The 22,480-nt window shown below is 40.1% G+C and overlaps 1 protein-coding gene across 1 annotated transcript in view; it reads right to left on the reverse strand.

Annotated features, from left to right (window-relative positions):
- Positions 1–2,457: 2,457 nt before the first annotated feature.
- The window catches only part of LOC311237585 (uncharacterized protein), a 56,531-nt gene continuing 36,508 nt past the window's right edge, over positions 2,458–22,480 (reverse strand). The window contains exon 4 of the mRNA XM_084338424.1: positions 2,458–7,715. Coding sequence (XP_084194550.1) covers positions 6,691–7,715 — 1,025 coding nt within the window. The 3' untranslated portion in view covers positions 2,458–6,690. The remainder of the gene's footprint in view (positions 7,716–22,480) is intronic.

Consider the following 22,480-nt stretch of genomic DNA (forward strand, 5'->3'; position numbering starts at 1 on the left):
ATCAATCAATCAATCAACTCAATAGGCCATGCTCACTTAGAACAGCGCAGCACCCAGCTCTCTGACTATCCCCCGCGTTGCAGGCAGAGTGTGTGTGTGTGTGCGTGCGTGTGCGTGCGTGTGTGTGTGTGCGTGTGTGTGTGGCGGTGGGTGGAGACTAGAGCGAGCGCTGACAGTCGAAAGGAAAAAGAAATTGAAAAAAAAATCGCAAATTAATCCATCAATCAATCCGCGATTTTTCTTTTGTTACAGAATGATTCAAGACCCATCAATTACATCATCCAACATTGTTTAAACGACTAAGACATTCGCTGTGACAGAATCGCTTGATATTTAGTCGTTTAGTCGCATCAACATATCCATTTGTAAAGATTATTGGCCACCTTCTTGTGATCCGGCGGAGTGATGTGATGTGGGTCGGTTGTGGGCGGGTCCTGGGCCAGCAGCGTGGATTGTTGCCAATAAAGACGTGTAAAATGACTGTTTCAGCCAATCAGAATCGAGAAATTTGCATGCCGTTGTATAAAGGTGTACAAATGATACACCAGTAGAACTTCTGTACTACTTCTACTGTAGAAGTCATGTTATTTCCTCATTGTCCTTGTGCCGTCGCCTCAAAAAATAGGATTGAGGCGATATTTAGCGAGGCGACAGGAATAGCTTGCCGACCGTCGCTTCAAAATCTCCTGCCGTGTGTGTTCTCTCATTCATAACAATGGAGGCGATACAATTCTGTCGGTCGGCTCGCTAAAAAAATCGGTCGCCTGGCTAAAATCGGTCGCCGTGTGGGGACCCCTTAAGAGTAGTTGTTTAATCTGTTCACTTTTAGGGGTGATACTGCGTATGTTTAGGTGTCCCCCTGGGAGGCCTTTAGGCTTGGCATCGGGGTCCCAGACCACTCTGGCATGATTATCAGACTACATTTTTAAAGTTTTTTTAATTGCTTCTTCAGATTGACAAAACAATATAATAAAAAACAATCTGGACATCCTGCAAAAATTGGTCCCAGCTTTTACTTGTGAAAATGTCTCAGAAACCGCTCTTTATCATCAATGCATATAGATACACCATAAACTCTCTTAATGCCCCATATCTCTAGTTTCAGAGTAAAGGTTCATGAAGTCATTTTATAAATATATATATAGCTCATGTATCTCCATTACATGAAGGTGGAGGTAGATGTGACCTAAATAACTGGACCAAACTGTCCTGTCTATTCAATGTAATTTCTAAGACGACACTTCTAACCAGAATTCAAGGTTGAACTGTTTTAACACTATTTTCCTAATTCCCCCCTGATTTTAGATTCTACTTTTCTACTGGATTCTACTTTTGCTTCATGTATTTTTGGTCTCAACTTTTTACCTGGAGCAATCTTTTCAACTGAATGTACATGTTTGACCTTGTAAGGGATTGTTTATAAAAAATAAAAAAGGAGAAAAAATTTGATTTATTTCTCAACGACTCATCAGGATAAATAAACAACGACAATGGAGTTTTGAATTTTCACATTTTACAGTTCAGTCATTTAGCTGAGGCCTTTTTTTTTTTAAACTTTGGCCATTCCCCTGGCTCTTTTATACTTTTATCGCATTTATTCTGGTCAAGGACGACCGACAGAAACAGGCTGAAAGGGTTCAGATGGGGGGGAAGACACTCTGGGAAAGGCACGGCTGCAGTCCGGGATTCGAACTCGCTAAACCCCAGATCCGTGACGAGCACGGTTGTCCACGGCGCTGAAATAGCGCTCGCGGTACGTGGTGAGCTACTGGAGCTCCCTAGCTGAGGCTTTTATCCAAAGCGACTTACAGATTGTGAACAGCATGTCACCAGGAGGTACATCTGTCGCAGCTAAGGGTCAGTGGCCTTGTTCATCAAATAATATCAAGCTTGAGTGTTACACTCTGAGTGCATAGTAGTATAGACATATTAGCAAGATGGATAGTAGTACAATATTTTATTTCTTTATCATTTCAGATATTGTTTGAAGGCGTTTCTAAACGTTCTAGTCAACAGCAGAACATTTTCTAAAAATGTTGCATTCAGAAGATGAAGCCTTTCATACAAAGTAGGTTCAAATGTAATATTTCATTTTCATACTTCGGAGTTAGTTACTTCTAAGACATCAATTCACACCTTCCCACTTATCTTGACGCTTACAATTCATCCATATTATTAGATAATCATACATTCTAATGAGAATGTTTCAGAGTTGGGATCAATTAACTTTTTAATTCAAGATTTAATTTAAAATATTGTACAAGTTCTGTCATGAAAAGGTTTTACTATCCAACCTAATGACAAGTAAATGTGAATGGATGATCCATCATCAGAAAGTAAACTATTTGTTTTTAGATTTTAATTGATTGAATTGAAAGTAGATTCCAACCCTAGAACGTTTTGATAGTTTCATCAATGCTACAGCCATTACTCGTCAATATACACAATAACGACAAAATAGTTAGTAACAAGCAGTTAGATGGTAGAAAAACCACTAAAGATGATAAATTCATATAAATAAACATCCATTCAGAATCAGACAACTTTATTGATCCCGCGTGGGGCAATTCATATTTGTAGCTTCACGAGTAACAAAAACAACAAACAAAAACAAAACAGCTCAATGACAGCACGGCGACAACAACATTCCATGCAATACACAATCCAGTCAAAGTTAAAACAGACAACTAAGTGTAAAAGGCTACTTAACCCTTTCCCGCCAATAACGTCGTACGACGGGTTTCAAGTTCATGCGAATTCTGCCAATAACGGCGTACGACGTGTTTCATGTTCATATTTCCGCCATGGTATTCATTTTTCACTCACGGAGCCTTGTCAGATGCTGTGGGAGCCAGCACAACTCTGCAACGCTTCAATACTGCCACCTGGTGGCTGATCGGCGAGTTGCAATCGGAAGTGGATCTCTTGTGACCCCGGTGCGTCTCCCTATTCCGTCCGGCCACTCGTTTATCGTCGCGGGACTCAATACACACACCGTGGATATGGATCTTTGCCATAACTCAATAATCTACATGATTTGGGCGTATATTAGTATTATACAAACGGGAACTGGATCGCCTCGATCCCCATCAAATAACTGGGATCCGTTTGCTCCACTCTCATCGCCCAACGGTACGAGGAGACTGACGTGAGTTTCAGCGTTTTTGTTTATCATTTTCGATACAAACTGCTCTGATCAATATATCACCCATACTACATAAATCATTTAACGTCAGTCACGGAATTATAAACGACCCGTTCACCCGCAGATGATAAGTCATAACGTTTAGGACCATGTACAGTTGAAATTTTTAATATAGCGTGCATCGGTATCTGATAATCTAATATATGCATTTGTCTATATCTCACGTTCTAGGAAATACTGCAGAAAACGATAAAAACATATTTATACTCTAGAGTAGACGGTATTTTCGTATGAATGTGTGAATGAAAAAGTTAAACGTTCCTACATCCTGAACGATAGATAATCGATGTTGAATGGGCCATAGTAATGTCAATTTAGCAATACAATTAAAAAAGTTATAGCCCTGCAAAGAAGGTGAACATCTCCATAGACTTACAGCGCGGTATAAGATGATCAAAGTGGTGGCAGAGAGTGGGTTAAAGTAGGGCTGGGCGATATAACGATAAATATCGCGATATATTTTAATAATCGATATCGATATTTTAGTTTTTTTTTGTGACCTGCAACAGGGCAGTTTTAAAACCAGAGACAGTGGACAGACTTGTCTTTCTTGCCTGCAACTTAAAGTAATGGCTTTGCTTGTCCAAATGACAATACTGACCAAATTGAGATTTTTTTTTCTCTTGTCCATTTATTTTGTTTGCTTTCTAATTTAAAATACAGTTTGAAACCGTCTGTACACAGTAGGCTATGTGTGCTAGCAGAACTAGACTCCAGTCATGAGTCACGGTGCACATGTGCGGTGGTTTGTCCACCAAAAAAGCGCCAAAAGATCGAAAATAAACTAGCAGAGCCAGAACTGTTCAACTCCCCTGGAGCCACAGCCAGCAGAGAAGCCGGTTTACTTTAGCTTTTAAACCAGCTGCAGCCTGAGAACTGGAGTGTGAGGGGATGTAACACTAAAGATGGCGGCAATGACAAAGAATTGCTGCAAAATAAACATACATCTGTTGTTAAAAAAATAAAAATAAAAAACTTATAACAATTCGATAATTATCGATAGAGAAATATGATAACATTATCATATCGTTATCGCGATATGATTTTTTTCCATATCGCCCAGCCCTAGGTTAAAGTGACTATACTGTCTTTAATAGAATACAAATTAAGACAATACATGGAACATTACTCTAAAATAAACACGTATTCTTGTGAAAGTAAAAAACATGTCCTACTAGGAATGTTGACAATATGTGTGACATTAGTTCAATACATCACTAGTGTCCACATAAAAATATAGAAGTCAACACCAGAAGCAGTTTCCCCTCCAGTGTGTACACACCACATGTTTGTTAACTAGCTTGGCTTTTGGATGGTCACCCCATACTGAGGTCAGAAAGTTCTAGTATTTAAAACACTAGAACAATGTGTGTTCACTCTCATACCAATGACATATTGTCCCAGGAACATCCACACCGTCTGTCTCACTCCTCAGAGCGACAGAAACACAACGGTTGTCGTCAATAAAAACTGTGTCTATGCTACTGCTTCTCTCTCAGAGGCTTCTAGGTCAAAAGCTCAAATATTATTCTTATGATTGTTGATGGACCGATAGCTGTAATGACGTACTGAAGTGTTTTTAACACTCGGCCACACATTCATTATGAGTAGGGCTGTCACGATTCGTCGACTCAGTCGCCAAGTAAATTTCGTAGATTTGCATATTCATGATCCACGCGTCGTATTGTTAATTGTATGTGCCTTTTGCGGTGGAAATGGCAGACGTTCAAAGTCATAACATGGGCAACGTGTAATCTAACTAATGCAGTGAATCACGTTCAAAATAGAATTAACTTCTCTTCGACCACTAATGGTGATTCTGCCGAGAGCCAGGACTCGACAGTCACATAACTTCCGTGTTTCGCTCCAGCTGGAAGGGAGGGGCTGCTGAGCCTTTACAGTTTAGAAGCAGCTTGGCAGCTTTGGACATTTACAGGGGCCAGTTTCTAATTGCAGCCTTCCGTAGGTGCTCTTTGAGAGCGGTTTTGAAGGTGGGTAGGGATTCACATTATTTTACGGCTGTGAGTAGGGCGTTCCACATTGATGTGGCATAATTGCGAAACGTGTTTAGTCCCTTGTTTAAAATAATAATTTAGGACCTGCTCAGAGGTCATTAATTCGTCTCTGCGATTAACCCATCCCGTCTTCCTTCCCCCCCAAGGGCAGCCGGGAGCAGACAGGCGTCAACGTGAGCCGCGCCAGGGGACCAATCCAAGTGCTCCTGTCTGTCTTCGTCAAGGACGCCACAGCGTTAGCGATCTTGTTGTTGTGCATGTTTTTCCATTGGGTTTATCTTATCGGGGGGGAAACCCTTGCGAGCACGGGGAGAACATGCAAACTCCACACAGAAAGGAGCACCTGGTCCCCAAGCGGGAATCGAACCCTGGACATTCTTGCTGTGAGGCGACAGTGTTTAACCACTACACCACCGTGCTGCTTGTTTGAGCCGAATCTGGGTTGAACATGATTTGTGGAACTCCCTCTGGTGTTGTGGTTGTGGTATTCACTGACCTTTGGGAAGTATTTCAACATGTACATGGGTACCTTAGTGGTGTAGTGTATCTTGTAGACCAGGCCCATTGCTGTACTCTGTCGTCTACTCTAAGCCATTCTAGGTTGTCAAAGTGGGCAGGGGTGAGGTGGGTTTTAGGAGTGAGGTCAAGCAGTAGTCCGAGTTTGTTTTGAGATGTTTGTAATCTTGTTTTTAGTGCCTTTGAGGTGCTTTGGTACCATGAGGTGCAAGCATAGCCGTAGTACCCTTGAATGAGTGCTCCTGCCAGAGTATTCAGGGTATTCTTGTTTACCAGAGAGGAGATCCGGTACAAGAATCTTGTTCGTTGGTTGACCTTTTTGATTACATTGGATGCCATTTTGTCACAGGAAAGATTTGCCTCTAGGATGGAACCCAGGTATGTAATTTCATCCTTCCTTGTGACAATATTGTCACCCTGATAGTTGATAATAAATATTTCACTTAATTTTTGTCTTTTTCACATGGATTAGGCTAATTAGCTTTAACAATCCTGATTCCTGAGCCTATTTTATTCAAAAGGATAATAATTGCGAAATTATTATTATAATTAGCGATAATAATTGCTAAATACATATTGATTTAAATATGTATATAGCCTATTTATAAAAAATACATTTGAATCGTATCTCCTGTGCTGGCACAAGCACTACCATACATAGCACACAATACATATAATAATTCATGGAAATATACTAAAAAGCTATTTATGGCCGGTAATAATCTCTCTGGATGGTTGTTCTTTAAAAAAAATTTAATCTAAAGCTAAAAAGGACGAGGATACTCATTAAACATTTTGAAATATTCAATTAAAATAGATTTTTCTGGTAAAGATGAATCAACTAATCGAAAAAATAATCAACTGATTAATCGATAACAAAATAGTCGTTAGTGACAGCCCTAATTATGAGTGGAACTCTTCTAACACTGGCTACAGCTGTAGGGGTTCTCTCCTCTAAGAACGTGCAGGTGATTTGACAGGTTTGACATTTCCCTGAATCTTCTCTCCCAAGTGAATTTTCTCATGTTTTCTGAAATATGCTAATGTATTGAATCTCTTATCACACAAACCACAATGATGTGGCTTCTCTCCCGTGTGAATTATCTGGTGCGATTTCAGACTAGACCAATGACTAAAGCTCTTCTCACACTGGTCACAGGAGTAGGGCTTCTCTCCTGAGTGAATTCTCTGGTGTATTTGCAGATTACCCAGTTGACTAAAGCTCTTCTCACACTGGTCACAGGAGTAGGGCTTCTCTCCTGTGTGAATTCTCTGGTGTGTTTTCAGATGAGACAGTCGACTAAAGCTCTTCTCACACTGGTCACAAAAGTAGGGCTTCCATCCTGTGTGAATTCTCTGGTGTCTTTCCAGATGAGACAGTCGACTAAAGCTCTTCTCACACTGGTCACAAAAGTAGGGCTTCCATCCTGTGTGAATTATCTGGTGTCTTTTCAGATTCTGTTGCTGAGTAAAGCTCTTCTCACACTGGTCACAGGAGTAGGGCTTCTCTCCTGTGTGAATTATCTGGTGTGATTTCAGATGATGTTGAAGACTAAAGCTCTTCCCACACTGGTCACAGGAGTAGGGCTTCTCTCCTGTGTGAATTATCTGGTGTGATTTCAGATGATGTTGAAGACTAAAGCTCGTCCCACACTGGTCACAGGAGTAGGGCTTCTTTCCTGTGTGAATCATCTGGTGTTTTTGCAGATGACCCAGTTGACTAAAGCTCGTCCCACACTGGTCACAGGAGTAGGGCTTCTTTCCTGTGTGAATTCTCTGGTGTGATTTCAGATTACCCAGTTGACTAAAGCTCTTCCCACACTGGTCACAGGAGTAGAGTTTCTTTCCTGTGTGAATGCGCCGTTGGTGTTTATCGAGATTCATCTTTGAACTGAAGCTTTTTCCACACTGGCCACAGCAGAGACCTTTTCTTCCATCCAAGCCTCTTGGTTTCTTCCCAGGCCTGACAGGACAGCTATCTGGATGGAGAAGAGTATCAGAGGAAGGAGAGATTTGGTGATTTTATTCAGCTTTAATTTCCATGTAACAGGTTTATAATGGTACGTAGCTGGGTTTTATAGTTTAACCTCTTAAGCCAGATGGGTCCGGTACCGGTCCCAAAATGACATAACGTCAAAAATCAATCTCTAGACTGTATGACACAATGTTGCGTTTTTTCCCTTCAAATGTATTCAAGAGTAAAGACCATAATCCTGTCAGTGTATATTTTCAACAATACGTTTGTTTACCAATAGGGTAACGTGTTATTAATGAGATTTTAGTTTATGGAATGCGTTTATAATTTAGCGAATATCCGCCATTTTGAATTAGCTAAAACTACCTTTCCCAGACGATTCCAGCTTCCTGCAAGCAAATTACTTATGTATGAATTTTTTTTAATTTCTCTTATTTCCCTGGATTCTCAATCACAAGACTGAACGTTATTGGCATAGATTGGAGTGCAGTTAGTGTGTCTGTGAACATTTAGCAACAATCCCCGTTGTCATCCGATCCAAAATGGCGGAGCCATATCCATTATAAGAATGGAACTGTACATACAGTAGATTTCATTCTCGGTTCTTCCTGCACGCCTGGTGATACTAAATCCAAATTATTGAACTCTGGTATTGGAAAGAGTAGATTTGGCCCGATCCATAGATGTACAAGTTGCCTATAATAAGGTAATTTATAGGCCTGATATTCTATATTCTATAATAATATTTCAAATTGCATGTGTCTGGATGGCAGAATTCAGTACTGTATCTACAAAACCTTCTGTTTAATCATATTCCCTTTATTCATTTCCTTATGATTTTTTGTACACGTGATCTCAAGAAGGTGCTGAACGAGCTCAGTGGCAGTTTTTCATGTCTGGTCATTTTTAGCATAGTGTTATTCACTGTCAAAGACGCAAAGAAAAATCATAATTTATATTCTCCTTTGTTTCATCACAATTTACTCAAGCCTAGTAACAGACACAATATTTCTGACACTGGGAATACATTCCCTGAGATCCATAGATGTCCCTAGAAGAACATGCGAATGGACCTTGTAGAAGTGGAGCAATCTTCCATTTACTTAGGTATTTTTAGGTGGATTTTCAGAAAATAGGGCTTAACAGGTTAAGAACACAGTGCAGTCCAGAGTCGTCTACAGTTCTAGACTTAAACCACTTTGTTTAAAGCACCAGTTAGTCAACAGTTTATGGAGAAGGAGTGGTTACATCATGGCTATGGTTAAGGTCCGTTTAAATTTAGTCCGGGACTAAAGCCTCTTTAGTCTCAGGTTATGACATATTTAAGTGTCACCTTATGGATCAAACCTTATATCACGCAAGGGGTGGGAATCACCAGTCTCATCACGATACGATACGATTCTTTGAACAACGATACGATATTTGCAGATATCACAACATCTGCCACGATACAATACAATTCAATTTAGGTGCCTGCGATCGATATGAGATGATATTATATGCCCATTTAACACAATCAGTAACATTTAGATCAACTCAAAAAAGGCAACGGAAATATCATTTGACATTTTTATTTTTGAGCTGTTCGACATTTAAATGAAAAACAATCTATTGTTTTTAATACAAATACCTCCTGTTCACTGTAAAGTGCCACGTTTTGATATATTGAGCTTTAAACTTTAAGTAAACATTTTTGGAACTCGCAACACACAACCTAAAACCCCTCCTTCTCCCAAACCGTTCCTACAATTGTTTTATGTTGCATGATGATCATGAATACATTTATTATGTATTGTATGTTATATCACGCTATGGGAAATGTCATAACTGTAACGATATATATCAGAATATAGTATGTTTTCTGTAAATTAGATGAAACATGTTTACAAAATGACCACATAATCCATGACTACTTTTTAATAATCCTTGAGTGTAAACTAAATAAAAATTAAAGGCACTTAGTCTCTTAATATGGCTAGGGCTCAACAGATCAAGTGTCACCTAGGGCTCAACAGATCAAGTGTCACCTTATGGATACAATCTTATATCAAGCTATAGGAAATTTCATATCTCAGTAACAATATCACAATATAGTACAATTTCTGTAAATTGGAGGAAACATTTGTCTACAAAATAACCACATAATCCATGACTACTTTTTTAATAATTCTGAGTGTAAACTAAATAAAAATTAAGGCACTTTGTCTTTTCTCCTTTTATTTGGAAGAAACGTATGTCAGAACCTATGCTGAATACCTCTTCACCTACGACTGAACTCCTGTACATGGCACCGACACTAGGGATGCAACTAAAGATTATTTTGTTATTGATTCATCTAAACTATTGTTTTACCAGAAAAACAACAATCGATTCTATTTGCAATTCAATATTTCAAAATGTTTTACTAGTATCCTTAGGTCACATGGGTAGTTGCCTCTTCGACACCACCTACTGAATACCCAGAGTAGGAGATGAGCCATGAAGTTTATGTCTGTAAATGCGGATGCAGCGGATAGTGTGGATTCCTACTAGGGATCGGTACTGAACCCAGTACTTTTAAGGGTTACAGACCGAATTACGTCGGTACTACCGAGTACCAATTCAAGACCAGATGAGGTCAGAGTAGGGCCCTATGGAATCCGCAATTGCGGATTCGCGGAAATAAGATATTAACCTCTTCCACCTGTGCGGTCCGGTACCGGACCGTAGATGACATCACGTCATAAATCAATCTGTCTAGAGACTGTATGACAAAATGTTAGTTTTTCCCCCCAAATGTATCCAACAGTAAACATCCTAACCATGTCACAACAGCAGTCATAGTGTATATTTTCAGCAATACATTAGTTTACCAAAAGGTTAAAGTGTTATTAATGAAATGCGAGTTTAGGAATTGTATTCAATAGATCGCGAATTTCGACCGGAAATAAATCCGAGCGGCCATTTTGCTGTAGTCATTATGATGAAGGAAAGACTTTCAATGAGCGTTAAAATTTCAAAAAACTACATCTCCTAGGGTTCTCCAGCTTTCAGGAATCAAATGACTTCCTGATTATTATTTTTTATTTCTCTGGATTATATACCACAAAACTGAACGTTATTGGCATAGTTTGGAGCGCAGTTGGTGTGTCTACCTTCTGTGAACATTTAGCAACAATCGGCATTGCAAACAGATTCAAAATGGTGGACCTGTCAAAAAATAAAAAGCTGACTGTATTTACAGTAGATTCTCTGTTCTTCATGCACGCCTGGCGATACTAAATACAAATTGAACTCTGCCATTGGAAAGAGCAGATTTGGCCCGATCCATAGATGTGCAAGTTGGCTATAATAAGGTAATTTATAGGCCTCATTCTATAATAATATTTCAAATTGCATGTGTCCGGATGGCATAATTCAGTACTGTATCTACAATCGATATATGTATTTAATCGTCTTCCCTTTATTAATTTCCTTCGATTTTTTGTACATGCGATCTCAAGAAGGTACTGAACGAGCTCAGTGGCAGTTTTTTATGTCTGGTCATTTTTTGCATGGTGTTATTCACTGTCAAAGACGCAAAGACAAATCATAATTCTCCTTTGTTTAATCACAATTTAAGCAAGCCTAGTAATGTAGACACAATATTTCTGACACTGGGAATACATTCACCGAGGTCCATATATGTCCCTAGATACCAAGAACATGTAAATTGACCTTGTAGAAGTGGAGCAATGTTCCATTTACTTTAGGTATGTATTTTAGGCAGATTTACAGAAAATAGGGCTCCGGGCTTAACCCTTTGGGTGCCGTTAACGTATAACTACGTTTTTCTCACGGTATTTCTTTTATTCGCTATTGCCATTCATAATTCAGCGGGGCACCTTGTGCATGCTGTACTGAATGTGTCTGAGCTGGCAGATGGTCTTATACCGCCCGCTAACACCTTCGGCCGCTATTGCACTCCATTAGAAACAATGTAGTTTCTTTTCTCTACCGAGCTGCGGCGGGTCCTAAACACTCCGGCAAAACATGCGCTTGTAGGGATGGCTTGGACAACTGGCCCCACCCGCCCATTCATGTGCAATGCCCAATAACGTCCGAGACAGGATCGCTGTGGATAACTGGAATGGCGATCAGATAATTGCATTTTTTTTTCTCATTACATCAGAGACCAGGTAAGGACTCTATACAGGGCTGTACACTGCGCCGAGATAGATCGCAAATTGCCCCCTAATTTGGTCCGTGAGAGTGGAAAATAATATCTGGGGGCAAGCTTGAGAGTAGTGATTTCAACCCTTCATTCGCATTTCACTCCTAAATTAATCCATACAAATTGGATAAAAAAAATAGTAAAACATTAGCCTACAACCAGGGCTGTACAGTGCGACATAATGTTGCGGTTGTAATTTCATTAGACAGACCAGCGCGGACCTTTAATAACATGCAATTTAATTGACACAAGCAATGGGCTAACGGTAGCTGCTAACCAAGGTATCCATTAGGAGTATGCTAAGCTAACTAGCGTTAGCTGCTGCTAACCCTGGAAAACGGTCAAAGCGGACTCCACAACACTAGTTTCATTCGTGAGGAAAGGGGGTGGGTTATATTGACAACGCTTGACAACAGAAGTTTAAACATAACTTCATATTTATTGGTTATTCGTTTCTGTATATCATCCAGTTTCCATCTCCGACGATTCTCCGTGTGTTAAATTCTTCCTGTTTACATTCGAGTGTGACGTCATCACCTACGGCAGCTTAGACGATCAAAGCGCGAACCTAGAACAAAACCAGAGGTTCGTTCTCGCCCCCTCTCTCTCTCTCTCTCTCGCTCTACATTCAATGATTTAAAGTAGCCAAACGTTACAGACAGTATAAATACTAACTGGATAGTTGATGATATAAACATTTAATTTCATTATCTGAAATATTCTAAAATCATTAAGTCTGCTATAAGCCATTATCCCTTTGTGTGTGATTATTATTTTCTCACAGTAGTGTGTATATATATATATATATACATATATGTGTATGTGTGTTTGGCTAAAGTGGATAGAAAACACAGTACTGTGCAAAAAAAAGGCACCCAAGAGTTTTTATATAAATAGTCTTAGATGTAAATACATTTTTTTATTAGTGTTGTCAGTAGACTACTCTTAGTACATTTTCATTAAATAATTTTTTAAAGCATCTTCATGGTTTAATAATGCAAACATATGTTGCAGGGACTTATTATAATTTTCATATTGGCGTGACTGTATGCATCAAGCATTTTAAAGTGCTTTAGAGGAAATGTCAAAATATCACCATATATATCGTGTATCGTGATATGGCCAAAAAATATTGCGATATAATTTGGAGGCCATATCGCCCAGCCCTACTATAATGGTAAAATAGTTATGTAAAAATTGGCCCCAACAAAATATTCTTTGCCCCTAAATTTCTCATTTAGGGGCAAGTGTGCCCCTAGTGAAAAAGCGTTTACATGGGGTTAATGGACGGCAAGGCCAGATGCACTTCCCGGAAGGGGCGTGGCACCCAATGTGTTAAGAGGTTAACACGGAATTCTGAATTATCGCGGAATGGCGGGGAATTTGCTTAAATTATACATAAATCGGTTTTCATATAAATCAATCTTCACTACGACTTTAAAAACGGTGACGCGGTACGGTCTACGGAGACGCAGAAATGACAGTTACCAAATCCATTCCGAGACAACTGAGTGCAGTGAGCGCTCCGCAATTCACTGACTCGCGTAACGAGTCTCTCTCTCTCTATCTCTCTCTCCCCTTCAAGTAGCCAAACGTTACACTATAAAACAAACTGGATAGTTGATTTAACTTCATTCATAAGCCATTCTCCCTTTCTGTGTGTGTGTGCACATGAGTGTCCATCCCTCCCAACTCTGGTTGTAGAGGCAGAAACCGACTTGGTGGATTTATATATTATTATTATATATAATATTATATATATATATTAGAACCATGCACTGAACCATTTATATATATATATTAGAACCATGCACTGAACCATTTATGTTTGGACACTAGGGGGCTCACCACCCAATAACTATAAATAACCAAGGTGATCAATGGAATCTTGTGCACCTGCCGAGGTTTTACCTTCAAATGCTACTGTCTCACTGTTGGAACTGCTACTGTCTCACTGTTGGAACTGCTACTGTCTCACTGTTGGAACGGCTACTGTTTCACTGTTGGAACTGACCACACGGAGCAATTGACGACTGTTCTGTTTAACCCTTAATTCACTATCATTTACCCTTGGACAACAATAAACCCTGTAAACCGAACCGGCGGCAACTTTGGACATTCAATTCATTCAACATCACAACTTTGGTACAGCGTAAAAAGGCACAATAGCAGGTGCATCGTGGACAACTGTCAGCACACAGAGGAATGACAGTCGGCCACTACAAAGTTTGAAGTTACCCTCACGACAGAAGGACGCGAGTGAAAAGGAGGAAAAATATCCTCGTGAAAGAAGGACGTGATATGCGAGTATAAAGTTGGATCACCTCCCTCACCAAGGACAAGCAGAGGTAAGAAGATTTTAAATAAAACCTCCATTGATGAAGAACTGGATAACGGAAACGCTGCTGTATTTATGAATGGAACCAACTCAGGACATTGCTACTGTGTGCGCTTCCTTGCGAACGCTGTGGAGCATTCTAGCGTCGGACTAATTAAATTGTGATACTGTGGATAATGGAACGGACTATGCGCCGTATTGATGTGTGGAACCGTCACAATTATTATTGTCTGGACGTATGGAAAATGGACACTAAATGTAACGCAATGGAATGTCTGATTTAAATTCCGACATATATAGCGGTGGACAATACTATGTTACTGCAGAGCATTCATCAGCGGGAAGAGAATAAACCCACTTTGAAGGCTCTGACGTCACACCACGTCGCCATACGATAACATTTAAAGTTACACTTTGTTATATGTAAAGAATAAAATAAATACAGTAACAATGTCTGAAGCCAAGATGGGAAAGTACGTGCCTCGCCAGCCAAGCAGTCATAGAAGTAGTGTGAGCTCAACAGCCTCATCTATGCTTAAAAGGACTCAAGCTGAAAAAGCTGCCATGATGGCACGTCTTGCCAATTTAAAGAAAAAAAATTACCTTGAAAAACAACAAAGGGATTTGAAGCATGAATTGGAAAACAGACAAGCAGCATTAAATCGTGAATTGGAAAACAGACAAGCAGCATTAAATCGTGAATTGGAAAACAGACGAGCAGCATTAAATACCTTACAAGAGGAGCTTGAGATGAAAACTGTCATTGACGCTGCAGATGCAACATTAAGAACACTAGCAAGTTGTGAGGAAAAGAAGAAGATGTCTGTTGAAGACAAAAGATTTGTGGAAATTATGTCGAACTCTGCTGTGAGAAGTGATGGACATTACCAACTTGCACATACCAGTTATGCCCTACTAAAGTCTGCAGAGGACAACACAGATGCATTCTCAGCTGAAGCAGTTGACACTGTTCAAAGCTATTTCAATGAAAATGATTGTTTAAAGTCTGTTTCCACAGAAGAAGAAGCAGTGACAGAGGAAGTCGCTGTGTCAGACAATGATGAAGGAGATAAGAACAGCGATGAAGAAGAGGGCAGCGATGATGACGATGATGATGGTGGTGAGGAGGACGGCGTCGATGACGTCGTCAAAGATGATGATGGTTGTGAGGAGGACGGCGTCGATGATGATGGTGGTGAGGAGGACGGCGTCGATGATGAAGAAGAGGACGGCGTCGATGACGTCGATGATGAGGAAGAGGACGACAAAGCGAGCACGCCTCATGTTCGTATATGTAAACGTAGCTCTACTCTGCAAGGACCTGCTGAGGACAAGAGTGATGAAGGAGAGGAGGACAGTGATGAAGACGAGGAGGAGGACAGTGATAAAGAAGAGGTAGAAGAGGTGGACCAGCGGCCAAGCCATACTGCTACAAGCCATAAGACAAGATGTGCTGCCCCTGCTGGTCGAAGCCGGCATGTGCTGCCAACAACCTCTCATACCTAAGCCCCTCAGTCTCACACTGATCTACACCAAACAAGCGGAAGCAGCAACCTAGCATCAGATGATGGAGAAGACCGGGGCCAGTGATGACCAAACACTTGCAATCATGCCAGTTTCCAAGAGAAAGAATTATAAGTGAAGACGGAGCAGGGAAACCTGGGAAAGCCGGCTGATACTTCCTGACCGACTTACCGCCGACAGTCCTGACGACTCTGATGGAAGGTCACAACCAGTAGACATTGGCTATATGCCTATCAGAGCTATAGGGCTCTGTTGAACAATGAATAAACATTGAATAGACATATGCATATAGCCTATCAGAGCTATATGGCTATGTTATTAAAAAAAAGAAAAAGAAAAAAGGGAAAAGAAAAAGGGCATTATGTTTTTGGCTCAAATAGATTTAGTATGTTTATAATAATAACGGAAACGGTTGTTGGACCGGAGCCTGACCAACAGCCTAATGCTTTGAAACATTTTGAATGTTATTGACTGTTACTTGACAACTAACTGATTTGTTCTTCCCATTCTCAGGGACAACAGGTGAAAACAACAGGACCCAGTCAAGTTTCTTCGTGTGTAGAATTGTGATTTCATATCGTTTATTATTATTGAGGACATTAGTATTGACTGTAGGTTATGTCGGCTTCTTTGCCTCTTTGATGCATATATCATTTTATAATTGTGTTTTGGTGCACAATTAAGGGGCCGGTGTGTAGAGGCAGAAACCGACTTGGTGGATTTATATATTATTATTATTATATATATATATTAGAACCATGCACTGAACCATTTATATATATATTATATTATATATATATATATATATATTAGAACCATGCACTGAACCATTTATGTTTGGACACTAGGGGGCTCACCACCCAATAACTATAAATAGCCAAGGTGATCAATGGAATCTTGTGCACCTGCCGAGGTTTTACCTTCAAATGCTACTGTTGGAACTGCTACTGTCTCACTGTTGGAACTGCTACTGTCTCACTGTTGGAACGGCTACTGTTTCACTGTTGGAACTGACCACACGGAGCAATTGACGACTGTTCTGTTTAACCCTTAATTCACCATCATTTACCCTTGGACAACAATAAACCCTGTAAACCGAACCGGCGGCAACTTTGGACATTCAATTCATTCAACATCACAACTTTGGTACAGCGTGAAAAGGCACAATAGCAGGTGCATCGTGGACGACTGTCAGCACACAGAGGAATGACAGTCGGCCACTACACTGGTCTTTGGAAAGACCAGATGAGGTCAGAGGAGTTTGATAGTATTTGGCCAGATAATGTTGATATTTAAACTTAAAAAAGAATGCATAATAAATGTATACATGATCATGCTACATAAAAAAATTGTTGTAGGAACAGTTTGGGAGAGGAAGGTAGGGAGGGGTTTTAGTTTGTGTGGTGTGATAACAATGTTGAAATTGAAAAGTTTAGACTTTAGTTTAGTTTTACAACAGAAATAATATTTTGTTATAATGAAAGTACAGTATGGTACCGGTATCGATTCCCAGGTACCGGTTGAAATGTGAACGGTACCCAACCCTAATTCCTACTGTACATGAGTAGGGTGAGTAACCTACATGCCATTACTGCTTTTTATCTATTGACTCATTATAGCTACTTTATTATTTTGAAATAATATAACAACCGCCCGTTACTATGACATTATTTATCATTACATATATACATACTGTAGCTAAATGCCGTTTTTCATTCAGGGAACAAAATTTACTTTTTATCAGCCAGAGATATTTTTACCGGACAAAAATGTTAAATAGCTTTTTTGGTTTATCTCCATGAGTTATTAAATGTATTGTGTGTCATCTCTCCACTCCACGCTATGGTAGTGCTTGTGCCAGCACAGGAGATGCTATAAACATATTTAAATCAATCAAATCTTAATTTTGAATAAAATAGGCTCAGGAATCAGTATTGTTAAAGCTAATTAGCCTACTCCATGTCAAAAAGAGTAGCCTATAGTACATTAACTCTTTGTTTCTTCCCAGTAGGGGTGGGCGATATGACAATATTAAATAAATATCGGGTACAGTTCATTAACGATACTTAATGAAGGCTGAGATGAGACAGCGCTTTCCTGTCTCACCTCTCCCTCTCACAGAAATAAAGACACTCGCATAACTTACGTCACGTACACCCACCCAGAGAGGCGGCGCCACAGGTTTGTTATTGTTTAGAGGATACGAGAGCATGAGAGAAGTGAAGAGTTTAGCAAGTTTAACACTTTCGCGGCCACTGGGCGCAGTCTAATATCACTCTATAAGGCCAGGTTCTCATAACAACGTTTCACTGTGCGTGAGGTTGTTTGTAGAGCTAAATCTATATTTTATATTATTGCTATGTGTCCATCGTCATTGTCAATTGACAGTATAAACCTTCCCTTCAATATGCCATAAAGAAATACTTTTTTCATCAATACGATCCCATTTTATAGCGTTGTGAATATGAACGTTATACCGGAATGGTCTAGGCTAATTCCTGCAAAGCTAGTTATGGGTCGCTAAGCTAATAACGTTAAATCGATGGCGTTTCGGCCATACACAAGCTAGAGTTAAAAAGCAAAATGCATATGATCAATATCATGTTCCACCATAAATGCATGGAAGGGGGGGCAGGGCTCTACAGTGCGACCATATTGCTCGCATATGCCCCTAGAAATATGTGTGTGCGAACCGGAAAAATCAATTACTCGCACGGTGTGCGAGTGAAGATTACAGCCTCAGTCGTGCTTTTTTTTTCTCCTCCGCTGATAAATCGTTAAAAAACTACAAGTCCCACATTGCACTCAAGCCAACGGTCCAATCACAGTAGAGTGACGTGACTGGTTTCAAGGGAAATAAAGGAAATTACCAATCGGAAGCTCTCATTTGCTTGTTTACTTCATGAAAGTCCACCATTGCTCTATGCGAGGCTTTTCCGAGACAGTAACATTAAGTTAACTTATTCTAGTCTTACCAATAGCAATAGATTTTAGAACACCTAGATTTATCGATAGCAATAGTAATATAACGTTAATGCAACAAAACGAATGCCTTGCTTTGTTAATCATAACGTTGATGCAGTAGCGTATGTCGTTGTGTTGACCGTAACGGACATGACAATAACATCGATTCTAACATTTTCAAATCGATGCAGTTGAATTTTCCCCTTAGGATCGATGCATTGCGATGCATTGTTACACCCCTAGGGCTGGGTGATATAACGATAATTATCGCGATATATTTTAATAATCTATATAAAAAAAAATATATAAAAAAGAAAATCGCATTTTCTTTTCTGATCTGCAACAGGGCAGTTTTAAAACCAGAGACAGTGGACAGACTTGTCTTTCTTGCAACTTAAAGTAATGGCTTTGCTTGTCCAAATGACAATACTGACCAAATTGAGATATATTTTTCTCTTCTATTTTGTTTGCTTTCTAATTTAATACAGTTTGAAACCGTCTGTACACAGTAGGCTATGTGTACTAGCAGAGCTAGTCTCCAGTCATGAGTCACGGTGCACATGTGCGGTGGTTTGTCCACCAAAAAAGTGCCAAAAGATAGAAAAGAAACTAGCAGAGCCAGAACTGTTCAACTCCCCTGGAGCCACAGCCAGCAGAGAAGCCGGTTTACTTTCGCTTTCAAACCAGCTGCAGCCTGAGAACTGGAGTGTGAGGGGATGCAACACTAAAGATGGCGGCAACGACAAAGAATTGCTGCAAAATAAACATACATCTGTTGTTAAAACGGGGTGGAGGGGGAGGGAAGGGGAAGGAAAGAGTGAGGAAAAGCGAGCAAGAGCATATATATTGTATTGTATTGTATTGTATTTATTATTTGTATGTCTTTTAATCTACATTTATTTTGATTTAATTACTGGACTGTCATTATTGTTATTATTATGTCGGTCATTGTCCTGTGATTTATCATAGATTTCTACTATTAATAGTTTAGTTTTATGTTAAAAAAGGAAAAATAAAAAACATTTGTTAAAAAAAAAAAATGATTTTTTTTATCGTTTTTTTTATTGTTATCGATATCATTATAGCAATATCATTTTTGGCCATATCGCCCAGCCCCTACACCAAAGTCACTGGCCCACTGTGCGTGTGTGTGGGTATGCTAACTTGGCTAGCGTTATCAACAGCAGAGGTGGGTGAAAGCGGTGTGACGTAATTGGCAGAATCGACTGTCAATCAATGGTCTACCTGACACGGAAACTCATAAACAATGTTTCTGTACTGGAGGTGTACAGTATTTCAATAGGCAACCCTGAAAGGATTATTTTTCTAGAAGAGCAACACTAGCCAAAACATAGGCATTGTATGCATAAAAGGGGCAAAAGCTAAAGTTAAGTGACTGTTACTTTTGTAGCAGTAGTTTGATTTGATAGTTTATTTGATAGGTCCAGCACATGTTAACACTTTCAGTGCCAGGCCATGTTTTCCTTTTTACCCCGTTGATGCCACGGTCCACGGCCCATGTAACGTTAATATCGCCTAATCTAGGTTTTAAACTATGCTATGTGTCTAATCTGCCCATCGCTTATCAAAGAATCATTTTCCAGTCAATGTTGTCAAGGCAGATTGGTTTTTTATCGCTTCATTTCCGTTTGATAGCATTTTGAAAAGCACCCGTTTTCAGGTGAAAAACAACATATTGCATGATAATCTATGATAATCGCCTTTTACTGGAATATTCCAGAACGTTGATATTTGTCGGCCTATTTATGAATCGTTTTCAAATAAACGCTAGATGATCGATAGTATATGTGCACGCACGCACGTTCGAGCCGCGCGCTGATAATAGCTGCTCTCATTTCCTCATGGCTTTTACAGTGAAAACAGCTAGAGCACATATCACAAAAAAGCGTATATCTCTGTGAAAACGAGTCCGATTATCCTAACACTGATAACATAGATTCCTTACGTGACATCAGATGGTATCCAAATGGTATATTCCAATTCCTGATCACCATTCGAAAAAATCGATAAGTATATTGATCGAACGTGTGTACAGTATAACCCATGATCGCCGCGGCTCAGATGCTCCAGAATGAACTCTGGTAACTCCGGCTGCATGGGTGAGAAGTGAAACGAGGACTGGAATATTTTTTTCCACCATCGATTTTCATTGAGTCCATTCCAAAAGGGTGATTTACCATCTGGGAGAAGATAGGGGGTGCTTTTTTCACAGTGTAACTGCAACTGCAAGGTTGTTTTGGCCTTTATTCCATTGGAATACCGAGGCTACTCAATGTCATAGAGCGGAGCGGCACTGCAGATTTACCCTATTCTTGGAATTCATTGCCAGATCCATAGGGGCGCTGTCTCGATAATGCAGTGTTATTAAAGCAGCGTGTAGCTGACTCATGAACCAGTTGGGATTCGAATAGACGCGGCCTGGAAGCGCCAATGCGGAACTGGAAATCCGTTGGTAAAATAAATAGCGGCCTGGAATAGTTTTTGGGACAATTCGCAGTAAAGGAATATATCTGTCGCAGGGCTGTACACTGCGATGATATCGTCGCGAATTGCCCCTTTAATTGGCCGTTGCGATTGGTAAATATTATCTGGGGGCGGGCTTGCGAGTAGTGCTTTCAAGCCTTGCATTCGCATTTCACTCCTAAATTATCCAAGGCGTGTGATGACGCGATGACGTCACTCACGCGAGCTGAGCAGTGGGCACTCAGCAGGTATGATCAGCGGGAACAATCGACTGAGCACTCACTCTGATAGACTGGCTGACTGTCTGATTTAGCTATGAAGAAAAGTAAAGTTAGTATTGTTTCATATTTTCGACGCGTTCGACCTCCTATAGTGAGCCGAACTGAACTGAACTCAGACACACGGAGAGAGCTGCGGCGTCTGCTGCTCCTCCTCCCTCCCGCACCCGTGGCTGTTGTAAACACTAGTCTCTAGTGGGACACTGGGACCTCGGTGAGCCTGCCAGCCGGCTAGCTACTGATAGCTATCAACAAATGCTCCAGTAAGTCTAGTAGTGCATGATAGCTCGCGTTAGCTTACTGTTCAAAACGAAACGTCCCATTAAACTAAATAGTTCAGATAGCTCCTGATATCAATGTCTTATAACACTGAGTCGATGCGTATTCGAGCTGAGGGCACGCTGAATATTGTCAATAGGGTCCAGCTGCAGCGCTGGAGAATCCTGGCAGTAGCTGGAGGCTACAGTATAGGGTCCAGCTGCAGCTCCGGGGAATCCTGGCCGTAGCTGGAGGCTACTCGAGTACACACAGACAGTGGAGCTGGTTGCATATAGCGAGCATTTAGACTTGTTGCGTGGTGGCGATGCCTCGCAGATAATACAACTACAAGTATGATTATATAATATATATATTTTATTAAAAAAAAAAAAAAAAAAAAAAAAATTTAAATCAAAAACAATCGATATAAATAATGGTAAATTGTTATTTAAAAATTTGCCCCTAAAAAATATTTTTTGCCCCTAAATTTCTCATTTAGGGGCAAGTGTGCCCCTAGTGAAAAAGCTTAGCGTACAGCCCTGTGTCGGCGATGTTGTAAGCGGGAACGAATTGCAGAGAGGGAGGACTGACTGAAGTGGAGTGTGTTTACTTGTGTCTCAGAAAAGAAATGTCTCAAAAACGATATCTGATTTTTTTAATAATAATAACCTGGACTTGCTGCAGCATATGCATCAGGATATTCTGGACTCACTGGACATTCATGTTGTCAT

Source organism: Notolepis coatsorum, assembly GCF_963971535.1.
Source record: "Notolepis coatsorum genome assembly, contig: SUPER_11_unloc_1, whole genome shotgun sequence".
Taxonomy (NCBI): Eukaryota; Metazoa; Chordata; class Actinopteri; order Aulopiformes; family Paralepididae; genus Notolepis; species Notolepis coatsorum.